This window comes from Coturnix japonica, chromosome 17 (assembly GCF_001577835.2).
Source record: "Coturnix japonica isolate 7356 chromosome 17, Coturnix japonica 2.1, whole genome shotgun sequence".
In the NCBI taxonomy this organism is placed as follows: domain Eukaryota; kingdom Metazoa; phylum Chordata; class Aves; order Galliformes; family Phasianidae; genus Coturnix; species Coturnix japonica.
The window spans coordinates 4,855,829-4,881,253 of NC_029532.1; the positions used below are offsets into that span (position 1 = coordinate 4,855,829).

General features: G+C 47.0%; 1 protein-coding gene across 11 annotated transcripts in view; it reads right to left on the reverse strand.

Moving 5' to 3' along the window:
• The window catches only part of RAPGEF1 (Rap guanine nucleotide exchange factor 1), a 66,901-nt gene extending 44,744 nt beyond the window's left edge, over nucleotides 1-22,157 (reverse strand). For 7 of the 11 annotated variants that reach the window (XM_015879009.1, XM_015879008.1, XM_015879007.1 and 4 more), the window contains exon 1: nucleotides 17-83. In XM_015879009.1, the coding sequence (XP_015734495.1) occupies nucleotides 17-68 (52 nt within the window). In that variant the 5' untranslated portion in view covers nucleotides 69-83. Of the gene's footprint in view, nucleotides 1-16; nucleotides 84-6,802; nucleotides 6,945-12,631; nucleotides 12,750-20,470; nucleotides 20,680-21,893 lie in introns of those variants that run through there. The other 4 variants (XM_015878999.2, XM_015879001.1, XM_015879003.2 and 1 more) reach the window with 4 other exon arrangements.
• Between the last annotated feature and the right edge of the window lie 3,268 nt (nucleotides 22,158-25,425).

The window sequence follows — 25,425 nt, forward strand, 5'->3', positions numbered from 1 at the left end:
AAGGCACCGAACTTACCTTTAACTATGTTCTCGAGATAAGTAAGCACTTCTGTTTCTGTATGTTTCATTTTTCTTTTGCATTATTTGGGCATTGGCTGCACTGGCTGCAATGAGTCAGAACGAGCCAGTCCCCATGTGCAGCACTGCAGCACCTCGTTAGCATGCAGACTGCAATTAGCAAATGCCGCTGAGTCAAATCTAGCACCCCGAACCTAAATACCACAGTGCAGTGTGAACACCACTCCTAATACTGAGAAATCACCTAACCACAACTCGAGGGAAAGAACCTATGCTGGTCTCCCTCGTAACGGCTGTCTCTCCTTCCACTTTAACCAGGCAGGTTGTTAAGACCCTGCTATTAACACCCTCACTGGTGCCAAAGCTCCAGTTAGATGGGTCCTCTGGATCAAAAAATGTGTAGGCTCCCTCTTAATAGGAGCCTCAATTATCATATTGTCTGGTTTCCCTACTTCCAGGGTTCTCAAAGCTCTCTTTGCAGTATGGAGTCCTGTTCAACACAGCGGGCAAGGAGGCAATGCAAACACTGGTCACTGCAGATAAACCCAGAGGTATCAGTTGGACTCTGAGGAATCACTGGCAGCAGCTGGTACCCCAACTTAGCAACAATTTACGTCACTGCTTTACATCCACAGGGGGATCTCCAAACCTTTAAAGCCTACCCAGCCCTGCAGTGTTGAAGGTCACCACTGAAAACAGAGGCTGCCCTCATATGCCACAGTAAAGTAATAGTTTGGTACATGATGGGAGAAGTTCCATACGTGTGCAGATAAGCAGGCTGAGAGAAGCCATGGCTCAGACTTCATTTCGGAAAGGACTGGCAAACACTTACAATAATTAATCTATGGGGAAATAACGGTAGCAGCAACAAACTACATCTGGCTCCTCCATGTGCAGCAGTAGGATCCAATGCTTGACTGAAGGGGAATAAACCCTTGCTCCTTGCTTGTTTACAGTGATAAATCAGCCTTGCAGAGGCAAGAAAGCAGGGAGATTTCAGAAGACTGCAATTTCCATTTGCTCTTCCCACCAGCCATCCCTACCCAACGTTGCTCAGCAGTGCGTGCACAGCCAGCTTCAGAAAGATGCCTTGTCCATGTGGAAATCTCTTCTGCCAACAGCAGATCCCCTTCACTACCGCCACCAGCCCATCCACTGCCCTTCCATCACATCAAATGCTGTATAGTTTGCATGGCAGCACTCTGAAGGGACCCAGACTTACAGAGCCAGGACAGGAACAAGTGGAAGCAGAACGGGAACTCCTTAAAATAGTACTAACGAAGTAAAACAGCTGCCAGATGCAGAACTAAAGGTTATTGTTTGAGCAACCCCATTAAGACCTACTTTGAGAACCACACATTCGCGCAGCTTTTTACTACCATCCTGACAACTACAATAAGCATTTTCCAGATCTCATCTGCTCATGAGTTTCTGATGCAGCACAGTTAACCAAATGAGTCACAAACTCATTCTCTCGGCACTTAAAATAGCTCTCATCTTTTTCCAAGCATGTTGCAAGCGCATCATCCTTAAACAGTTGGGTCTTAACTTTGTTTGGCACATCAGTGAAGGCGAAGCAACTTGTCCAAACAGAGCATAGAGCCAGTCAATGATTCAGGTGAGGATCTCTCCATTTCCAAACATAAAAGTCTCACTGCAAACCCCCTCCCCAATATCCATGAGTCAAAGCTGTGGAGCTGCTGTAATTATTACTGGACTAAATGACCTTTAAAGGTCCCTTCCAACTCTAAGGATTCTAAGATATTCACTGAATGCCAACAGACATTTGGCATGAGAAGCTTTAGGGTTACCAGCTTCATAAACACAGTTTGCATAGTAATGAATTTCAATGAAGTGGTCTCAAAGAAGCTGCACTGAAATAGGAAGGTAAATAGATCAAAGGTGCAAGCAACCAAAGCTTATATAGAGGAGGGCTAAAACCTGCCTACAAAAGCACAGCTGTGCAAGGCTGCCTAGGTCTGTTACCTCTGCTTTTAAAAGCTCACTTTCTCCATCCACTATCCAATTCAAGTCTATAGCGTGCTATGTCTGTCCAGTCAAAAGTTCAAACAGCACAGCATGCCTTCACTGATCAAATAATTTGATAACGCACACAGAGAAGAAAACAGAGCCATGACAGAGCTCCAAACACTTCTCCTGTCCCTCTGCACCTTCCTGCCTGTCTGCAGTAACCAGACTCCTTAATGCAGCATTGAGGCTGTTCCTGAGCTTGGGAATCTGCCCATCAGAGACCGTTCTATCAAATTACTCCCTCCTCCTATTGATGAGGAATTGGCAGCCCTTCACTGAATAACAGCACCAGCCTCCTGAGCTTCTCTCTGAGAGCAGACATGGACTTTACTATGGATTTGAGTTTCTTGATTCCTGACTGGAAGCTTTCATACATCCTAGTTCCATTCCCCTATGAAAGAGCATCCTGTGCTGTTGTGTTTGAACACACTCCAGCTGTTGAGTCATGGCCTCGCATGGCCCTGAAGCCCATCTCCCCCAGGTCGGCACGTGCCTGGGCTCTGACCACACACCGACCTCAGGAACCTCCTCTGGGGTGTGCACTGATGGCCCCAATACTGGCCATAGTAGGGCCAATGGTCCAGCCCCATAACACAGCCCTGCTGCTCACAGTGTGATGGCAAAGCCCAGTGTGATGAGGAAAGAGCTGTGGATTGCAAACCAGAGGCACAAAGAAAGGCTGATAACTGGTTTGTGTGCCTCTGTGTGAAGAAACGGGACTGCTTAGGGGAAACACAGTAAGTCAAAGCTTGCATCTGCAGCACTGCTAGCATAGAAAAAAATGGCTGTTTTCCACTCAGGTTCAAAAAACCACTAGAAACTGAAGTCAAAACACACATGCTGGTGAATTCCAGCAGCCCAGCCTGGCAGGCTGCTATTCACTCTGAATTCAAAGTGAAAGCTCAGCACTGTGCAGAGCTCAGAGCAGGCCACCTCCAACCCACAGCCCAGGGAACCTTCAGAGAGAGAAGGAAACCCCCACGTCTGCTTCTGGGCTGGTGATGTTTGTGTGCTGCTCGGGGACAGGCAGGCTCCAGCCACAGCGATGCACTATGTGACCATTCCTTTTGGCCAGTGTTTGCATCACATCCACCAAAAATGAAAATATACCTTTCTTTTTTTTCCTTTAAGCTTCAGGATGCAGTATCTTTTCTATCCCCCCATCCTCTCCCATTCTGTACGTATTCACACACAGCAACCCTGCAGCTTTAGAAAGCCTTAAATAAAGGGGGGTTAAAGTTCATTTTGCAGCTCGAACTGATTCTCAAGGCTTGTTGCAAAGAACGAAGAAGTCTAAAATCTTATCCCACAGCCCCTTTTAAAGGCCATTTGGGTCTCTGCTGGATGCACACATTTAAAAGCCACCAGATTAAAAATAACAGACATCTCTCCCCATGTCATAACAAAGCTATAGTGCACATTTTTAATCAACTGCTCCTGCCATTTGTGCCACGAGTCCTTTGAACACAGAGGTGACTTATGTAATGAATTACACAACAATGCCCATTAAAATGGCACTTGTTCCCCGGGGCATAGCTCGATCATTTGTGGAAGACAAAAGGCAAGTTGCAAGGTTTCAACTAAACCCTCACTGACAGGGACTTTAAGGGTTCAGAAGCAAAAGGGGAAAATAATGAGATACAGTTCAAAAGGACCTTTCTGCTAAGCCTGCCCATTGGGTGCAGCAATGTGCTACCAAAGGAAGTAGCAGCGGTGGGGGCTGCAGCTCTTGGTCCTCTGGACCCAATTCTGCTGTCAGAAAAATAAGAGGATAGTTATATCAGAACAGGCAGATGGGTTCAGGAGGGCGTCTGATGACAATCACAGAACGTCCTGCAAGGCACAGATCTGTCAAGATATTACATGAGTATTACTGGAGATCCACGGAGGATTAAAGGAACAGAAAAGGAGGAGAACTCCATCTATGTTCCCAGCTTGCACGCCTGCTGTGCCCAGCTCAGCTCTCCTTGACATGGCTTTCCGCTGCATTTCATGCCCTCTTTCTCCAGAAGCCCTAGGGATGGTTTAGCATCTAAAGATGCTGATGTGCAGCACTCGCATGATGCTGCAGGCTGTCCGAAGGATGAACTGCTGTCCTGAACACGCAGAAGACAAAGAGAATAGCATTCATTTCAGACTCCTGACTGTGTTATGGGCATGCTGCAGAAGCCTTAGACCTACCACTTCTACCTGAGCAAGTCTGCTTTTCTCAACCTTGTCATCACCCACCGACACTGAAGCAATGAGAATTCATCCAGAAACAAAGCCAAACAAAAACTGGGCTGGGGATTCAGAATGAAAGAAAAGGGAGGGTCCCATGTTGAGCAGGAAGCTCGCCCACCCTAACCTTTGTACCTTAGGTGGGGCTGGCTCCGAGCACCAAGGCCCTCCCCAGGGAATGTTTGCGAGGAGAGCTGCCAGATTTCAGAGGAAAACAGCAGAAGAGGATCAAACAATGGCTCCTGAGAGCTGAGGAAACTTTTCCTTTAACATCACGTCACCTTCGGAGCAGGCAGCGTTTAGAAGCGGAAAGACCGACTGCCCTTTTTCTATCTTGGCAGCATGACAGTGAATGAGCATAAAGCAGCGAGCATTAATGATGTGCAATGACAGCACACAAACTTCTATGGAGAAGGGAGGCTCAGTTTGCTCTCAGCTGGCCGGGCTCTGCTCAGTGACTCACAGGCTTCATTATTTTTTATGCCGCCCTCTGGGGCCTCCAGAGGAAGCAAAACATTTTTATTTGTCAGAGAGCACATTTTTATTTAGATTTTTCTTTTCTTTTTTTAAGCAACCGTGAATGAGACATCTCCAGCTGCAGCAACCTCATGTGCAAAGAGCTCACAGTGACTGCAAGGGAACTGAGAGGCGCACAGGGCAACTTATCAATACAGCCACATTTCCCAACAGCAGCAAAGCGGGTTGGATAAGTCAGCAACATTAATTTTATGGTGCATTACACCGACAGCTCTTCTTTCTTCCAGCTTCATGTTTGGAAGCAAATCTTTGGGTTGTGAGGAAGAAAAGATGCACTACACAAAGCAGCACGGTCAGAGCAGATAGCGGGGTGACCTCCTGGCCCTTGTTTAAGTATTTCAGAACAGAGGAATCGCTTTGCATGTAGACACACAAACCTGGAACCCCTTTAGCTGCTGGAAATGCCTCTGCAATGCTACCCAACAGATTTACAAGGGAAAAAAAAAAGGGACAAAGTTACAATTAATCAAACTTAGGGAACTTAGAGGAGCACAACTTTGCTACCCATGTTTGGTTTCTCCCAGCAGACCACAGCCAGCTCTGAGACTTCTTTTGAGACATACAGCATAACTTATTGATAAGCAGCAATCAGGACTTCTGTTATTTGCTTTATCTGAGTGAGCCACTCCAGCACTTTGGTTCCCTATCAACCCACAAGCAGAAATGCTGCCATTTACCGAATCATGAGCAAACATTTGTGCGGCATCTGGTGAGTCTCTGGTAATTTCCTATTTAAGTACTGATTTTGCACAGCCCTGCAAGCCCAAGAGAACTAATGGGATTACGACACTGGTAACACGACTCGGAGCTCCCCTGTGCCAACAGCACTAAAAGAGCACAAGAGTCAAGCAGCCTCCAACATCAACAGGACTGCTGTGCTCCATGCTCACCCCTCTCCACACATAAAAAAGCACTAAGGCTGCTGGCTAAACATTTTAAACTGAAAAAACAAACCCAGAAACAGGGCATAGATTGTGCATCACTTCAGCAAGCAGCTCAGAACACAAGAATCACAAAGGTTGCGAGGGAATCTGTGCTCACCAAACATGACTTAATATGGGGACCATGGGCATCCCCGCTCGTCTAACGGCTCTATGAGGATACAGGCATGACAGTGATTCAGACATCTAAAAATAAAGCCCTGCAGGCTCAAGTATGGCTGCACACTACCTGAGTCACCCCATGCTGCAGCTAAATCACTTCATTCACTGCTGTTGCAGCCAAGCAAAAAGCCTGGACACTGAGCCTGGCTTAAGCTCTTTCTCCCCCTCCTCTCATCTTACATTTAGACTCATTCCATGATAAAAAAACAAACATCTTTGCTAGACTTATGTCTCAATTGTACGGCTGTCAGCTTAGAAGCTCAGACCTGAAAGATTATAACCCAGTGTTGCCAGAGCTGTTTATCCATCTCCAAGGTGACAGAATGGCGTCAGCCCTGCTCTCCAGGACAGCCAGCAGAGCTGTGTTATTTCAGATGCTTTAGGGAAAAGCCTAATTGCTCACAACCTGCCTGCAGGTTCAATAGCTGGAAAACAAGGTAGTAAATGAGTCTTGAGTTTGCATTCGTCCCACAGCACCAGATTTGAACAGGAAAAAAATTCAGCCCTCTTTCACCCTCGGAGAATAACCTCAGCTCTCATTCATTAAGTGATAGTAAAATAAAGCTGGCTCGGCTCTGACACCATTTCCAGTTGCTTTGGTCATTACTAATTATAGCCATTTTATTTTTGACTTCTGATCGCAGACTCTTTGCACGCTCAGAGTCCATTGCATTGCTAACCTCTGTTTTCTGGAAGGCCTGGGAGTAATTGCATACACAGCCCAAAAGGCTCATCCCACACTGCTCAAGAAATAAGATCAAAACATGGAAAACATTTGCTCAAACATGCTCAATTTTATCTTCCTCTTTAGTGAGTGCCATAGATGGAGGGCAACAGTCCAGGTGAGAAAGTGAGGTAAGCTCATTTCCATGGATGCTAAGAGATGAGCTAACCTCTCTGAAAGGAAGCCTCATTCCTCACTGCTCTGCCTCGCATCGTGTCCCCGGGGCTCAGCTGCTGAAAAGCAGATACTCAGCTCTGTAAGAGGAAACGTGTCTGCACAGCTCCAGAGCACCACGCTGGGGGCTCACATTTCTGCAAGAGAAAGAAATGTGAATTTCAGGAACCAGGCCAGCACCACCTCCCTTCAGCAGCGTAAACTTCCCTAATATTGCTTACTCAATAAAACAAGGCAGAGCAGGAAGGCGATGCAAATCACTCAACTTTGAAGCACCCTGTGCTCTTGCCCCAGAGGGCCAGCTCTCCATCTCCACATACTCAGGCATGTGCACACAGTCACACTGCAGCACTGAAGGTGTGAAATTTCTGATGTAATCGGGTCAGAAGCTGCTTTTACATTGGCGCTGTGTTGCTTACAAAGGGTTACGGAGCTGCAGGCCATATCCTCGGTTCTGTGCCCTATTCTATAACTGATAGGATCTGCAAACAAACCACCATTTTTATTGCCTGCCTACAGGCAGGAGGAAATTTTAGTCAACTTTAGGCACAATTTGAAACATCGGTGCCTCCAGTAAAGGGGAACCAAGATGTTAACTGAACAGAGCAGAGCAGGAGGAAGAGGAAACAGTGGCCCTCGTCTTTGTCAGCTGTAGGATTAGCACATACCTTGACCAATATGGCAGGAAGCACAAGGTACCTTAATTAATTCAGTGCTGAAGAAGCAGCAGCTATTACAGAGTGATGAGGCAGAACACCAACTTAGCAAAGGGACAGCAGAGCATTAGCTCTCTAGAGCTCAATTCTTTGCTCTGGTGCAATATTATTTCTTCTGTCACCCTGGCTATTTTTAAGCAGGCACTGAGAATTAGCAGAATTTGGCCGTACTGAGAATCAGCTTCTAACTATTAATGAGCTCCCAGTGTAGAGATCCAGGAAGTCAGCTTGCATTTCAAGCAGAAACACCTTCAATGCTAACACGCAGCAAATGGGTGATAACTAAAGGGAAGTAAACCAAGACCTGTATTTTACCAAAAACAAAGCTGAGCCTTATCTCAGCATCTCTTTACACTCCATGCTGAAACGACTCTTTTATCACCGAATAAATCTTGGTGAACTATCAGCTCTCAGGATGCCATTGGGGTCCAGAGGTGAGATCAGACCTGCCATGGAGGCTCAGTGCATTCCAAGACTATGATCCTCTGCATGCAAATAAAGTCTATTTCCAAACCTACTGCCCAGATTCTGCGGCAGAAGAGACTTAGGAATTTATAAATAAGAAATCATTTTCGACAGTACTTCTATTTAATTTGGGTTTTAACAAAACAGCACAGACCACAACGACCAAAGCTATTTAAATCTCTGCAAAACAACACGCAATCGTCTGGCGATCCTGCTGCCCAGAACTGAAAGGTGAATCGATACCAACTGCAGTTCAAGATGCATTGAGCAATAGATGGGAGCTTGTTTGGTCCATCTGGCAACCAGCAGCCTGCAAGGAGAAAGCCCAGCCTGCACGGCCTGAGGGCTCCTTCTCCTTGGGGTAAACCTGGGGCTTTGTCAGAGCTTTAGCATGATTAACTCCATGCTTTTACACGTCAAACCCATTCAGTAACCTACTGATTTCTACAGCGGATTTAGTGTGTCATGGCAGTTGGCTTCTAAAAGACAAAGGCGTGTTTAGCAAAATATCTTTGGTGCCATTGTGAGAGGGTAAATACCCCCCAGACCTTCTGTTAAATATCATAGTGTTGTAATTGCCATCTAGTATCAAGAGCTAAAAAATACTTATGGCTAGGATAGTATGTTTCTAAGAGTGCAATAAGGAAACAATGGGGGAAGTGGCACTGGCCGCTCATAGATCTTTATATTTTCTCTATTCTTACCTGAAAACTCATGGTGTGTGCATGAAGAGGGAAAAAAAGAGAGGAAGAGGAGAAGATGGGGCACTGCTCAGCTAACACTCTGCTTGGAAATCTTCCCTTTCCTTCACTCCATTTACAGGTTTACCTAACAGAATCAACCTGCTTCTTACCCCAGTTAAGTGGGTGTCTCCTGCCTATGCACAAACTCTGCTCTGAAGCTCAGCAAATAACTCTCAGCTCCATCCACCTCTGAACTGCTGATGTCTGTAGAAGAACGGCAGATGGAAAAGATCTTTCCTGCTCCATTTCTGGCAACTCCGCAGTCAGGAAAGTCTTTGAACATACTAAATGTGCCATCATTCTTCATTAACCTGAAAAAACAACTATTCACCTATTGCAGAGACTGCAAAACATGATGAAAACATCTGAAAGAAATGCTAGAAGATGCACGTGAGTTAGGAAAACCTGTGTGATAAAAATACACAGAGACACAAGTTCCTCCACAGAATAGCCTCTATGACACTGAACAGTGCATTTCCACATCCATCCTGGTAAGAAACACAAACCAGAGATACAAGACAAAACTGCCTGATTGCCAAACAGAACCACCCCACAGCACCGTATATAGCAGTCACAACACTGAATGATGGAAGCGAACCCATTCATATGGAAACTCTGAAAGAAGAATCCCAGCTAAAAACCTATAGAAAATGCCTCCCCGACTTCAATACATCAAGCACATTCAAGTTAATTTGCCATTCAATGGTAGAGAACAGAGCGGATGAAGAGCTGAGCTGGTTTTCTGGCAGCTGTAAGAATCCATATTTCATGGGAGATCACTTGAAACTCTAAAACACTTGTAATTTATCACGATAAAGCGTATTAACATTCAAAGCCATAAGAACCTTATGGTTCAGACTTCAAAATGAAAGGGCTTTTCCACCCAAGGAAGTCAACTGAAATCAAGGGGAAGGTTGGGAACTCAAGCACCACATTTTGAAGTGACTTCCTATAATACATGGTTTTACTTTGGAGAAAGACCGTCCACTTGCAAAGTGGATTGAGCCTAATTAGAAACCAAACTAGAAACGAAAGGAAATACTTGGGATAATTCTCATATTTACAGGAAACTGTTTCTCAAAGACGAAAAGATAAAGTCCAGCTCTGCTGAACAGAAGTGGCTGCCAAGCCTCCAAGGAGGTTTCTCTTGCTGGCACCTTCCCTGCCATCCAGCAGTCTGCTCTCAAAACTGTTCACATTAATTTACTCCTCAACCCCCATCACCAAAGACCTGCAGTACTTAAGAATGTTTTTATTCTTTTCTGTTTCTTTAAAGGACTAAACCTGCTCCTCCAGCGACTTAAAAACAACATATTCCATTGTAAAGCAGAAAATCCTGTTTGGTGCTCTCCTGTTAAAAAACCACGTCTGCATTTGCAAAACAATCCAACCAAGAAATGCCAGCTCCACTGAAACACCTGGCAATTCAAGCATTCAGTGGGAGACAAATCAGGTGCAGACCTAGCAGGAGAGCTCTAGGCTTACATTTAGGTGTTAGCCTGAGCATAGCTTATCACCAAGCAAGCATCTTGTTTTAACATAGGAATTTGCAATGATTCTTTCAGACCTTTAAGGCCAAATCCACCACCTCCGTGCCTCTGCAATGACTGCATGGTGGCTTTTTCATTTTATACATCCATCCATACATTTTATACATTCATAGCATAAAAAGATAAGATGTACACAGCTCTCTGAAGCTCTCGGGATGTAAAAGGATGAATGCTTACAGGTTTTTTTCCAGTGTTTCAAACTAAGCAACCACTGCCTCATTTTCTTTGTTAGCTCCCACGACAAGATAGATAGGGATTGGGAGGCTCCATAGCTCGTCCTAGTAGAGACACAAGCCCATATTATACAAAAGAACACCTGCTGGGAACTGAAGAGAAACAAGAGAAAACAAAACAAGGAAACCAAAGTAGGAAACAAAACAAACAAGGAAAATCCTTAAACAAACAAAGACCATCTTTGAAATGAGCTCAATCCATCCACATAAGTGCTGCTTGTTTATGACGATCTTCATTTCCAAGTGAGTTTTACACGTTCGAGATGCATCATTTTATCTTAAAAATACAACCTACATTTGAATGTCTGTAAGAGCACAGATGCACACGGCGCTTTGCATGTTAAATGTGTGGCTTTATTGAGGCTTACATTTCACACGTGCCCATTATTTCAATAGTTAATCTGTCCTGACATCGCTTATTGTTACAGGATCTAAAAAATAAGAGAGAGCCCATCATTAAGAGTACGATAGCAAGCAGCCTATCTTCTCAGGGGCTCAACAGACAGGGAAGGAAAAAAGGCCGCCCAGCTGTCAGTCAGACTTTTTAATCAGGCTGAAACACTTCGCTGCTGAGAGGGGGTTCAATCTCCCCAATCCACACTGCCATTGCTCACGCTGCTTTCTTAATTAGCAGCAAGTGGACAACAGCTGTCAGTAGCCTGGAGGCCAGAAAGTTATCAGTAGAAAGAGATGTGTGTTAGGAAGAGAGCCGTGCATGGTGAGCCCTGGATCAGTCCATATAGGATTCCACAGTCGGAATTGATGCTGACACATGGCCCCATACAGTGACACCAAGAGGATGCTCTTCTGAATGGCTTTGGGCTGGCTGCTTTAACATATGACTAACAGCTTTCTTTTTCTTTTGTTTTTGTATGGGGAAAAAGTTAAGCTGAGAACAGGAGGAAATGGGAAGGCCATTTCAATGGCTGCCACCATCAAGTCTCTCATGGAACCTACCTTGTTAACAGAAGATCCAGGCTTTGCTCCCAAGGTACACAGGACAGAAAACATGAACCAACAAAGAAACGCTTTTCAATTTCAAAGGAATAAAATAACAGCTTCCCTGTTGGACACAACGATTACTGTCATTTGTGGAAATGGGGGAAACTAAAGGCAATTTGTCAGCGATCAAATGCACTGTTCAAATTGCCCACGTCTTAATGAAAATCTGCCATCTCCCTAACAACCACTTGAACCTCTTTGGGAAAGGTGGGCTGCTTTTAAACTGGGCTGTAACCTACTCAGAAGGCAGAAATATGGAGCAGTTTTCTGAAGCCTGTCTGGGAGGCTGAAGTTCTGGCACTTCTAAATATACATCGGCTTTGTGAGCTTGAACCTACACAAGGGAAGCTGGGCTGCAGATGGAAGCATTTCCCCAAGCTGCCAGTAGACAGGCAACACATTTAAAAACCCTCATCAAATTAAGTGCTTAATTACAACTCAGACTTTGAGACTCTGGAAATTAGGATAATCTTCTGGGAAATTTATGAGCCTTCTGCAAAAGAAATTACAACACACTAGGCCAAAAAAAGCACAGAGCTCGGAGAGCACCATCCCATCAACACACACCTTGTGCTAGATTCCTCACCCTAATTCCCTGAGAACATTTGAGGTGAGATCCTCAATTTCATTTCAGATTCTCAAGACCCAGTGGAAAAAGCAGGATCAGCATAGAGTGCTAAATCATGGAAAAAAGTTGTGCGGCTTTGATTGAGAAGAGCTGATGGAAAACTGGGGTGTTCTCAGACCAGGTGAGAGCACCAAAGTCACTGACTGCACTGCTTGGAGATGTTCTTAGCACAGCCACCCACATTTGACCAGCAGATCCTGGCTATAGACTTGCCTGCTCCGCTCCTCTAGGTGGCATGATGAGTGCACACAACACACCTGCACCTTCCTGCAAACAAAGTGATGCTGTGCTATGCCGCACGCTGCGTCTGTCACTCTCACCAGCCAGCAAGACCTCAAACACCTTAAAAACGTGACCTGAGATCCCACTGAAAGGATACACAGCTCTAGCAAGAAACCGAGCGGCCAAATGGCGCTCAAGAAGAAGCAAACACCATCTGATCAAAGCAGTTAACATTAAACCAGACCAAGGTGGAAGCTGTACTTACTGCTCTCGCCTCACTGCATGCATCACTTTTCATCACCACCCGTCACAGAGCAAAAAAGGACAAAGTAAAATGCTTGCAGAGCGCTCTGAAAATATAAAGCTCTAGATAAACTCAAAGAAACTATTACTCACTTTCCTTTCTGATTCATGAAGTTATTGCATCAAAGGAAACTGAGTTTTGTTTCTCAAAATAAGCCAGGACGTCCCACGTTTCCCATTGTTACCACCCTCATGAGCCATGTCCAGCACTAAGAGAAGCTCCATTGCTCGTCCCTTTGCTGTGAAACACGTACCACTATTTGGGGACACATCCCTACCCATCTCCAGGACAACACTGCTGGGTCAAAGCCTCTTGACACATCTGGGCAGGATGTGTTATAAACATAGAGTGTATGTGGAAGAAAACTAACAGCTAGGAGGAGCAAAAGGTGGTCAGAGGTGACAAAGCACAAATGACATCCTCGTGTCAAAGGCAACAGAACAAACAGAGATTCAAACACAGAGCTCAGTGGCAACGTGAAGGAAGTACTGAACTGTGGGCTGGAAATATCTCAGAGGCTGAGCTAGTGTAGCATGACACTGAGACTAAGTGTGTAAGAGATCAGCTGCAGGTGAAGGCTGTATAACTGAGGCTGTGGCTATAAGCCAAGCCAAGGAACATCAGCACCAGGAAATCCTAAAAGCCGTGGAGCCAAGAGAAAGCCCCGCTCACAGCCACAGAAGCTGCTACATCAACTCAGCATTGGATAAATGAAGTAAATCTGTACCCTGGAGCAAGAGTCTGGGGAGTGTCCAGACAAGCCTTTACAAACATTAACCAGCCTTAAGTTAAACACCTCCCTGTAAACTATCCTCCAGACTTTGACACCGTAAGAACCAGAAACTTCTTTCCAATATAAACTTCTAAGGGAGTGAAAATATAAAAGCAGTTATCGATGGGGCTTAACCGGATCCGAGCGCGGATCATTTGATCAGCAGATCGTTTGAGCTCACGCTGCTTCCCACTCATCTTAAGGCTTTCACAAGGCTTTTCTTACGATCAACAGCTGCTCCGGCAATTGCTGGAGTCAGCATTACTTCCTGCCATGGAAAAATAAAATACCATCAATATAGCTCAGTACAGAAACACATACTCTCTTTCAAACAATTCATGATAGGGTTTACATATCAACTGGCTGCGTGCCACCGACACTCCCTTCAATGATGGCTACACCCAGCACACAGCTCAGTATGAGACAGCTGGAAGGGAAGACAACTTATATGAGGTCCCAGGGTAAGGAGCTCCTGAGAAGCACTGATCTGGGTCCATGGAGAGGCCTGAGACTCTGTCAGTGCTGATCTTATGCCTGAACACAAATGTCTGTGAGCTCTCGTACAGCCACACAGATCCCCTTGTCTGGCAGTGCTGCCCACAATGAGCCGCAGTCAGGCAGGGCGTCAATACAAACATTATTGTATTAATTGCATCTGTTGATTAAAGCAGCCCAAGAACAGCCTTGTTTCAATTGCTGGCTTTATAATTCAGTACTGAAATGCTACTATAAGTGCTAGATGGATGAGTCAACAGATAAAACACAAAGGCATTTGTAAAGAGAGGCTCACTGCAGTAATATGACAGAACAGCAGACTTTATGACACAGTTTGCTCGTGGATCCCCAAACTTCTTTTTTCATTCCAGTCTCCTCTATTTTTGCATAATTTACAGCCAAGACTGAGGAAAACACATGCACTGCCACCTGTGTGCACAGGAAAGATGCGTAAAGATGCATGTGCAATAGTGCCCAACATTGATTTTTAAGCTAAGTCTTCTCATTGAGGAGTTTGCAGCGTCTCCCCTCAAACACCTCTTGCTATTAAGGTCCAAAGGCACACACGGGGCTCCCAGCTGGGAGTTCCTTACCTGGGCTGGGCCACACTTCATGGTAACTTGCACAGGAAAATACTGTGCAGGTTCTTCCTCCAACATCATTTTCCAAAGCAGGATGAAAGCAAAATAAAACCAGAATGCTCAATGGAGAACAGGAGCAAGAACTCCAGTATTTAGCCCCAAATGCACAGAAACAAGCAGTACCTTGGACTCTAAACCATGCCTGCCTGCTGTTCTGTTAAACATTTGTCACAGCCAGGGGGGAAATTCAAGAAGCGAGTGGCAAAGTGAGATGGTGCCCCCAGTGCCAACAGAATTACTGCAATACCTGCAGAAGTAAACACAGCAACGTTATGATTATGGCTCATCTCATTTTCAGCTTTGCAAAATACAGAACAAAATAAATACTAGCTGTAATCTCAACTAGGCTTCTCCTGATGAGCGAATTACTGGAACTTGAGTCTGAAATCACATTTTACCCATTGCAAAGAGTAACCCAGGCAATTCCTCTGGTATGATTCAGGATAAAGGGCATTTTACAGCTGTATGACTTGGAATATTTTGGGAAAGAGAGATGTTTTCAATTCTTTCTGGTTCATTTAACGAAATCTAAACACTGGAGCTTAAAATAATCCTGACGGACAAAGAGGGCCAGGCCTTCATACCCAGTAAAGCATAACCACGCTCTGCATCAAAAACTATCCCATGTCCTTTCCTTTGGTGAAACAGGGGGGAGGGAGAAAAATAAGACACAGAAGAGCAAAGCTTTTCTACCCAGACCCATCTGTTTTGCCCTGGAAGTATTGACAGATGAGTAATGAAAACTCTGCTGCAGACACAGACTCCTCTTTAAGCAGCATCAGTTAATAAACCACAACCACAGCTGCAAAAATATTGAGGAATTTAACCAAATGACCCCTTCAAGGGCATCGGAGGACAGAAAGAGGAACCGATTCTGTGATTTCTTATCATCCCAAAAGCAAACACCACAACGTGCAGCATCAACACAGCGCTCCTGTTCTGGATATGAGAAGGTTGAATAACAGCTTCATTAAATGCATGCTATTGAGCATGACCATTTCTCATCTTACTTTGTTTCCACGTTATGATAATGCTTGAAACACACTGTTAGGTTACCAAAGCTTCCAAATGTGAAGTGCCCCAAGAATTAAATGATAAAAAAGAAAAAAAAAGAAGGATAATATAACAATATGAGTGTGAGATCTCCCCATGGGGCAAGCCACAACACTGCTAACCTTGCAGCTCCTTTGTATAAGTTATCAACTCTGGACCCCCACCAGCAGCCATGTTAACACAACACGCACAGAATGGCTTTGGAATCAGTCATGCTTTCATATGATGGGGGGATTTTTTGGCTATTGCCAGCAGGGCTCCATCATGACCCGTAGCTGCCATCCCACGTGTTGTTATGTACACAAGCCATGAGTACTCACTGAACTTGAGAAGCATCAAAACAATGACATCAGTCCTCACCAACCTTCAGATGTGGCTCTGATTGATGCTAATGCAATTACACACCTTGCTGCTGGAGCTGCGTGGGATCTGCAGACAAACTGAACTGCCTGCCATCACCTTGGGATCCTCCTGCATCACCTGAACTTCAACCAGAACAAGAAGTGTAAAACACCATCCAGGTGGTGACTCTGAACACAGACAACCCTGAGCAACCCAGGCAATGCTGAACACGGTGCCTGCACTGGGCAGGGATGGCCTTGATCCCTCACATCACTGCACTTCCCAGGCTGCCAGCCAAACTAAAGCCAAGAGAGAATTTCATGCATCTCACTTGCGGTTACCTGATGTCTCCAAGGAGCCTTAGCCGTATTACAGTGAAATGTACACCTAAGATTTGAGGTCTGCTGAACAAGGCTGTAATTCAGGAGAAAACCTACGAGTAAAAGCTGCCAATGCATATTTAAAGCCCTTGTGTAACTGCTTTCACCAGAGACAGACGGGAGCAAAAACATCTTTGTTTAAAGTCTATCTGGGAACGCACAGTCACGAGACCCAAACTCTCTTCACACAGTTCTCATGAGATCATTTGCCACTTTGGCTGTGATACTTCAGCATTCACCCATCCCTCCCAGTCCCTGACTGCCCTCCAGTCCATCCCTAAAAGACTCATCTGAACCAGCAGCACCAGTTGGCACATCTGGAATGAAGCTGGATGGCCAAACAGAACATAGGATGGCAGCATTTTCTGCCATCATCCAGGCACCATCTGCAGTCTGTTCTTTCTGCTCAGTCTCCTTAGAAAACACACACAGCTTTACATCAGCAAATCCTTTTAAAGTGACTCAGGCTGCAGGCCTAAGAGTTAGAAGGAAGGATGGATGAGCAGTCCCATAGGAAAAAGATGCTACCAATTAAGCCCCTCCTGCAGCTGGCATCAGATTTAAGCTAAGATTCCACGTGCTTTTTAAGAGTATTTATACAGACAGGCCAGTACTCTTCATGTAAGTCCCCATAACTTCATAGGTGAGCACTGACACTGTTGGTAAACCCTCCTGGTTCCTCAAACTTCCTGTTCTTCTTTGTATATCGTTTAGTTTAAGGTATCTTCTAATTAGAAAACCAGAATCCAGAAAAGTCATTTAAATGTCAAAAATATCCAAAAATGGCTATTTTTTTGCTTGTGAAAGCCTTAGCACTCACCAGTCCTAATGATGAAACCCAGGTTGTGTTGGAAAGTCAGGCAAGAAGTGGATGCGAAACCATCTGTGCTTTATTTCCCCATACACAAACAGTCAAATTTGTGTTAATAAAGCCAGAACACAGAGGAAAAGGGTAACATATCACCCAGCAAAAGCTGTTCTAAGCCGTTTTGTCCTGTTATGTGATGCCTACCAGCAGAAGGATTCACCAAACACAGCTGTCTGGCATTGGTTGCAATGTACTGCACATCCAGAAGGAAAACATTGATTTCCCTGCGTGCCCTTTATTAAACCATGTTTGGTTCGTAAAGGAAACTTTCTAAATATGGAACTCATTCCTGTGGCTGCTCTGTCCCCTCTGTGACATTAAGGGCAGGACGAGCTGGCAGATAACAGGATTATCCCACCTTGTTTGTCCATATGAGACATGAAATGGAAGTTTATTTGGAATGCAGACCATCTCCTGCTCCTGTGTAGACCCACTTCTTGCTCTGAGCACAAGAGCTCTGTCTCACAGACTCCAAGGAAGATGAGCTGTAGCACCAACCATAATAGAGGACTTGAAGACCTCTAAGTGAAATAAGCAACACAAATAAAAGAGTAGCAACAACCTCATCCATCAGCCTTCTTGGGATGCTTCACATAAGCATCTCTGCTATTGCGCGGACATCATTTCTATTTCACAGAGACAGAATCATTCCCTGCACAAGCATCAATGCCACAGCTCACCTCACTGTGGAATAAATTAAGGGTTAACCTATGTTTAAATGAGACCCATGACTTCGCAGCACTTAAAGAGTTGTTCAGGCACCAGCCAACAAAGCAGTTGCAGTTGGACTCCATTCCCTAGCAAGGAACACCGGGTTTCCTCCACTCACACAACGCTGTGCATCAACTAAAGCCATGCTGCAGGATGGCAAACGGGAAACACTCTTTGCAGCTGAATCTGTGGATCAAGATGAGAGGCATCAGCACAGCGCTCTGACACTGACCTTCCACACATCCCTGTGTGCCTTAAGGTTATAGAGAGAGCCAGGAGGAGCTACCCCCACACACAGCCACACAAACAGATATATTTAGTCCCTGCGGTCCAAGGAAAACCACTGCTCGCACTGAAAATAAATTTAGCAATTGTTTCCAGTTTCTGCTCTTTCATTGACTAAGGCACGGCCCAGCTGCTGTGCATTCCAGCAGACTTCAGCTGTCCTTTCTTCCCCACTCCTTGCCCACTTCCTTCTTTCAACTGCCACAAACATCTCAGCCCCGCAGCGCTCCAACTGCAGGCTGCATTTCTGCACACGTCAGTGCTGATGCTGTGCACCACAACACCTGTCAAGCCTACACTGACCCACCAAAAGATGCAAAATCCACCCTTGGTACCATTTCTTATGGAGCACATAATCATCCTGTGTTGTGTCTATGCAGAATGAGATGGGACTGTTGATGCTTACGAAACAAGCTGCAATAAAACACACGTGGGATGCTGCTGTCTGAACAGCCTGCAGCAGGAACTGCAATGTGAGGAAGGAAGGGTTGGAAGCACACAGCATTCAGGGCTGTGCATTGACTCCTTCATAGAATCATAGAATCAACAAGGTTGGAAAAGACCTAAAAGATCATTCAGTCCAACCGTTCACCTATTACTAATAGCTGCCACTAAACCATGTCCCTCAGCACAACATCCAGTCTTTCCTTGAATGCCCCTAGGGTCGGTGACTCCACCACCTCCTTGGGCAGTCCACCCCTTACTTGGTTTGAAAACCATCACCACAGAAACCACTTCTGCTGGTCCAATGTAGGTCTAACAAACTCAACAGCCTTCACTTAGACTCAAAAACACAGCACAGCAATGAGGGCACAACTGAACCAAGGCAGAACTGTGCCCAGTAACTCACCTGAACCTCAACTGGAAAACAGAAACTGCAGAAAACTGTGTGGGTGTAAAAAGCCCCACACATACAGGATGATTTTGGGTCTTCATTGACCCAAGTGATGGCTGCAGTCCAAAAAATAGCATTTGTAGAAATAGGATCCCAGTGAACTACACATCAAGTATGATTCTGAATGGTATAAAACTGCATGCAAGGCTGTGCATGAACAGCAAAGGTCCCCTAAAGACGGGAATGATCTATCACTGGGATTGAGCTGCTTTCCTTAAGAACAGGACTCCTCCCTTGGTGTTTATGTTACAAACACTGGATGAGACTTCAGAGATGAAGGTGAAGACAACAGCATTGCTGGTGTGCTGGGAATACCTCCAGTTGGGTCCTGAGCTGAATGGAGACAACTGAAACACCAGGCAGCTGAATGCTGGTCTCAGACAGCCCTTAGCAGAGGATTACTGACAAGGATGTGAAAAGCCTGCAAGAAGTCACAAGATTACGATGGGAAGCATCAAGTAGAATAAACCTTCAAGATACAGCATCCATATGTTCTTTGGTTTTAATACGGGGCATTAATGAACAGATACCCTCAGTGCAAAAGCCTGTGTTTCAGACCTGGCGGTGTCTCACTGCTCTCTTCTTCTCTCTGTATGATGAAGAATTGTTCAGCTCCCTGAAGCATGTCATCCAGCAGGTAAATAAATACAGGGATTCGCGTATTGCCACGGTAACAGGGAAACCAAGCAGGATCCGTGGCCTGCTCCGCTTTCTTGGCAGCTCTGCTTTAGAAGGAACAAGTATCTTCTGTAAGCTAAGACCCAAAGTACAGATGCATCAGTTCTAGAGCAAAGAACAACCAAAGCCGGATGCTGTTCTTCCTCCTCGGGTCAAAGGGGTTCTGTTTTCAGAAGGAATTTGGAAGTCTGGCTGGAGCCTGAAAAGCAGAGACTCTAGAACTGCTAACACTGAAACACACCGCCTTGTTCTGCACTACCAGATGGATCCCCTTCACTCCAAAGCAGCGCTATGAATCACTCCACAGTGGCCCTTCTGTCAAGCACAGAGGAGGCTCCTGAGGGAGCCCCATCCTCTTCTCCTTGGTGGACAGGAGCTCTTATGTATCATCATTTACTTTGGTATTTTGGTAAGTGTTGTCAATGTGTTTCATTTACAAACCCAGGGAGCAGAGGCACACAGGACCTTCCCCAACTCTTCTCCTCCAATTCAAACCTCCTTTATCTTTGTCCCTTTCTCAATACCCCCCCTCCATAAAGAAACACCAACACAAGCAGTTGGAAGAGCACAGTTCCCCAAATACACTTTCTCTTACTCAGCAAATCCCCATTACGCTCCACACCCACTACAGCATTAAGCCTCCGCATTAAGGCTTCAAACCCAATACACACAGCACTGACCTGGCCACGGATCCTGCATGATGTCTTGACTTCTTCAATGGGAGTTCAGTGTGTTGCAAGGCCGGCTCTCTATGCAGCATTATAGGTTTTCTATGGTTATCTGGGCCCTTTCTGTCCTATTCTATATGGAAACACACCACATTTGTGTGTGTCTACACAGTCATCTTCCAGTGTTTGAACTCTTCACGCTGCTTCACTGGGGCGGATCCTATTTACTATTCTCACTGGGTTACTGACAAACAAAACATGAGCACTTATAGTTTCACATCTGCAATTGCTGGCTATAGGACGGTCAGCGTTTGCTAAAGCCCCAAGCCAGGTTCTCTAATAGAAACGAATGGCCAGCAGTTTAGAGCTGGTCCCAACTCTAATTCCCTGCTTCTAACAGGAGAAGTGGCAGCGATACACCAGTAAGCTTGGACAAGAGAGAGCCAGGACCAAAGGCAAAGCGTTACACTGCGATGCTATGGAAGGGATGGTGCACCAGATTAACCTCTGATATTTCTGGAACAGCATTTGTCCCGTGATATGGGACACTTGTCACACAGTCACCGAGTGCTGAGAGCTGGAAGCTCAATGTGCTGCATTGACACCACGGCTGCCAGCCTGCTCCAGAACCTGAGCACAAGAGAATTGCCTTGTACAGCACAGGAGCCTGAACAAACCAGGATGGAGCCATCAGAGCCATGGAGGGCAGCTCCTGCTCCTATTGAAGCAGGGATCCTCTAAACCAATGCTCTGGGAAGCCCCAATGCTGCACATCACACATCTGACTCCCCCAGCTGCACGGCAGCATCTCGCTGCTCCTTACAATAAGAAACCACCAAAAAGCATCTATAATTTTCCCCTCTGCTAATTAAACGCGACGTAATTAAAGTCAATAACACCAGCTTGCAAAGCTCTAATCGAGGCTCTCCCCGGACTGCAATGGGAGGCACAGGGGGCACCTCCAATGACAGCTGAGCATCACAACCTGCACGTTGTGGGCTGGGTGCTTCCAAAGCAGCACTGCAGGCTCACATTGAGCCCCAAAGGGACGGCAGCAGCTCAACCCATCCCTGTGTTGTATGCACACAGCCGGGAAAGTTGGACAAGTTGCAATTAATCACTAATAATCCAGCGTGTAGGCCTCGAAGCGCTGCAGTGAGCGTGGAATAGGGTGATGCTTTGCTGTGTGTTGTAAGGACGATGCGAAGGAGGGAAGGGAAAGGAAAGGGGGAGTGGGGGGGGGGGGTGAGGATGGAAACAAAACAACGGCGAATAAAAAGGCAACAAAAAGGAGAAGCGGAGCAGCGAGCACAAAGCCTGAGATGATGATAATAGTGAAATAGAAATAAAATGGGGAGGGGGAATAAAGGAAATCCACCACGAACCCAGCGATCAGCACAGCTCACACCCCTCCACCCGCCGCTCACTCACTCACCTGCTTTCTCGATCCTGCCGGACATGTCGGATCCGAGCTCGGCGCTCAGGCCCGGCCTCGCCAGGAGACAGCGAGGGGCCACGGCGCCGCCACCGCCGCCTCCTCCCGCTGCCGCCGGCCGGTCACGATCCGGGACAAGCACCGCGGTGCCCGCTGTGTCGGATCGGAGCGGCAGCAGCTCCAGCCCCGCTCCGCTCCGCCGGGCCGCGACGGGAAGAGGCGGCCCGGGGGCTCCCGCCACACACGTAACACGGGCTCCGGGCCGCAGCGCCGCCTGCTGGTCACATCGGGAACTGCAGGCGGGGCGTGGAGGGAGGCGGGGCGCGATGGCCGCTCCGCTCCGCCCCGTTATCAGCTCATAGGATCAAATAGGATCACAGCGGGGCTCTCCTGCCCTCTAGTGCCGCTCCGTGATCAATCCTGGGCTGCTCCCTCACAGCTCCATCCCTCTTGTTCCCCTCCGATTGCAGGGTCTGAGGTTCGGTCACTCAGTGCCCCGTTCACCACCCCCAAATCCCCACCAGGGATGCGGCACTAGGGGATGGGTCAGTGGGGTGGGCTGAGGTTGGGGATCTGAAAGGGTCTTTCCAACTGCTCCCGTTCTTCCCTTGATATTGGGGAGAAATAGAACTGTATTGGTGGAAGCAAACGAAGGACGAGATCGTCAGCACCTGTTAATAGGACGCAGCTGCATCCAGCACCATCTGAGCAATAACCCCACCTGATTTTTCCTTCTCCGCTCTGATCTGGCTCTAGAGGGCAGCAGATGCCGGTTGATGGGCACTGAGAGCTCCGAGTCCCGGCTGGGAGCCCACAAATAGGGCCGAGTCCGGCTATATGAGCTGCTCACACCCCAGCCCTGCTGCCTTCGCTTTATTCCCCCCCCCCAACAAATCTCCCGACACCAAACTCAGCTGGGCTTCCAGGTGACCCTGCCTGCTCACCCTATGGATCATAGTGAAGGTGAAGGGCATCCCCTGCCCCTCCTTCTCCCCTGATGGAAAAAGCAGACATGCTTCCCAATGCCACCTGCCCACCTTACAGCATCGCTGTGTGCACAGACAGCAGCACCTGGAGGATGGGGAGAGGGACCCTGTGGGGTCTGTGGGGCAGGGCTGGCTGACCCCACTCTGTCTCCATCACTCCATGCATTCCAGAGGCATTGGCGATGTGGGGCACGTAGCCCTGATAATGATGCAAACTTCAAACCATCATTTCTCAGCCCAGAGCGCTTCTCTCTGTCGTCAAGCCGGCACCGAGGGGTTGTTTAATGCCGTTTTCCCTCCTTCTTTTCTTTTCCTCTATTCTTTTATTCTTAAACTTGACCCCTCTGATTCTGGCTGGGAATTTACGTTGGGCTCTTTTTATTATTGTTTTCTCTCTCTTTATTCTCTTTTTGCACCGTATTAGCAGCAGAGAGAGAAACTTCCCATGAAGTCTGTTTGCCAACAAAGCTTCCTTTAGCAGCCGGACAATAGAAAAGCAGAAGAGAATGCTCTGGGCTGGACGTGGCATTTCCAGCACTGCAGTGGCTGCTCTCTGCCCCCTGCAGCTGCCCAGGGGTGACCTTCAGCTCTATGAATAGCTGATGTCTTCACCCAAGTTGTGCCTGCATGGAACATCTCAGCTGTGCAATGACCCCATCCCAGCACTCACCCACCTCTCCTATCATTGCTACCAGTTTAATTCCTTTCCTTGTTGCTCCAACCTGCCCAGGGAGTCGTTTAACCCTTCAGGGTTAATTTAGCCCAATTTCTGATAACTCTGGTGCAGGTGGTGGCTGGATGGCAGAGCTCCTGCTGCATGTGGGTGGGTCTAAGCTATAGTGAGCCCTTAGGGAAGCAGCTGAGCTTGCTGCCCCCAGGCCCAGGGATAAGCAATGGGCAGAAGAAGCCCCTTCCCCATAAGCCAGAGGGGGGGTTGTGGTGGTGGAAGAAACAGCAAAGCCAGAAACACCACAGTGACTTTATCAACTTCACCTTCAGCAGCAGTCAGCACTCCTCGCCCCCGCCTCAGCAAAGATGCAGCAAGAAATGGAAAAGATCCAAAAGAGTGCAACAAATAGTATCAATAATCCATGAGAAGAGATTAAAAAGGCTTAGGACTGTTTAGTTTGAGAGGGGATGGGAGAGAGGGGAAGATGAGGAGGGCATGGCAGAGGCATACAAAGCGATGAGTGGAGATGCCTGGGAGCACGGACTGCCCTTGCAGTGCCAGGATGAGAGGAATCAGTGTGGCTGGAGGACAACACCTTGTGAAGTGACAGCGGGAGCTCCAGCTGCAAATAAAGGAAATCAGATTAGAAACCCAGGAGCAGCAGCTCCAGAAACATCCCTTGCTGCATGGGGACAGCACGGGGACAGCACGGAGCAGGGAGGGTGGCACAGGTGGGAGGAGGGAGCTGAGCCCTTTAGAGGGTTTTGATCTCAGAGGCCAAAGAAAAGGATTATCCAGGAGCTTGTCAGGAGGCCAATGGCATTTATAAAGTATTAATCCCTGCAGTGTGTGCTTGATAGCTGCTCCATGCTCCTGCCTCTCCCCACTCAGCCAACACACTCTAGGGACTCGCTGAGTGATTCTCCTAGGAGGAATCCCACCCCTGCCCTATACCACCCTGCTTTGATGCTCTGCTCCCCCCACACCCCAGGGCCCACAGACCCCACCCCAAGTGCCTCCTCCATGAACTCAGCCCCACTTCATCCTTAAGTGACAATGAATGGACCCTATGGGACCATCAGGTGCTGCCTCCGTACCCACTGGGTGTGCAGACCTGAGCCACCCTCAGGGGACTGCAAAGCAGCGACTGCAGCTTTAAAACAAAGATTAGATGCAATTTTCCCCCCCTTCTCTCTCCCTCCCTTTCCCTCTCCTTTTTTAAAGGGAACGTGTCAAGGTTTCCATCAATAATAGATAATGGTGCATCATTCTGGCAGGTTACACCCTCCGGCTGTTTTGATATTTTCCAGAGAATTTGTCAGCAATCTCACTGCAAAGGAGGGTTGGGGGAGGGGGGGGAGGCCTCATTAATTTTTTGTCATTTGCATTCCTGCTGTTAAATAATGTATTGATTGCTCTTTCTCTCTCCCTCTTTTAATTCTCTCCCTTCCGCGGCGTCTCGCAGCCGCTGGCCCAGCGCTGTGACGGATGAGTTGTCAGAGGCAGCCGACAGCTCAACTGCTGCCATGGGGCTCAATGTGACCCCCGCTGTGCCACGATAGTGACAGCTCTGGGGCTGGTGGCACGGAGTCCCTGCATGGGGATCTGACCCATGTGGGACCTGACTGTGTCCCTTAGAGCTACATCCACACCTCTCCTAAACACCTCTGAGTATGGGGATGTCGCCCTATGAAGCCACTTCCAGGTCTTGACCATCCAACGTACAACATAAACCTCCCCTGGTGTGACATCCATCAAGGCCTTCATGAGATTATGGAGTCACGGAGTTATCTGGATTGGAAAAGAAGAGATCAGGGGAATCATTGAGGTTGGAAGAGACCTTCATGAGAGCATGGAATCATTGAGGATCTTCATG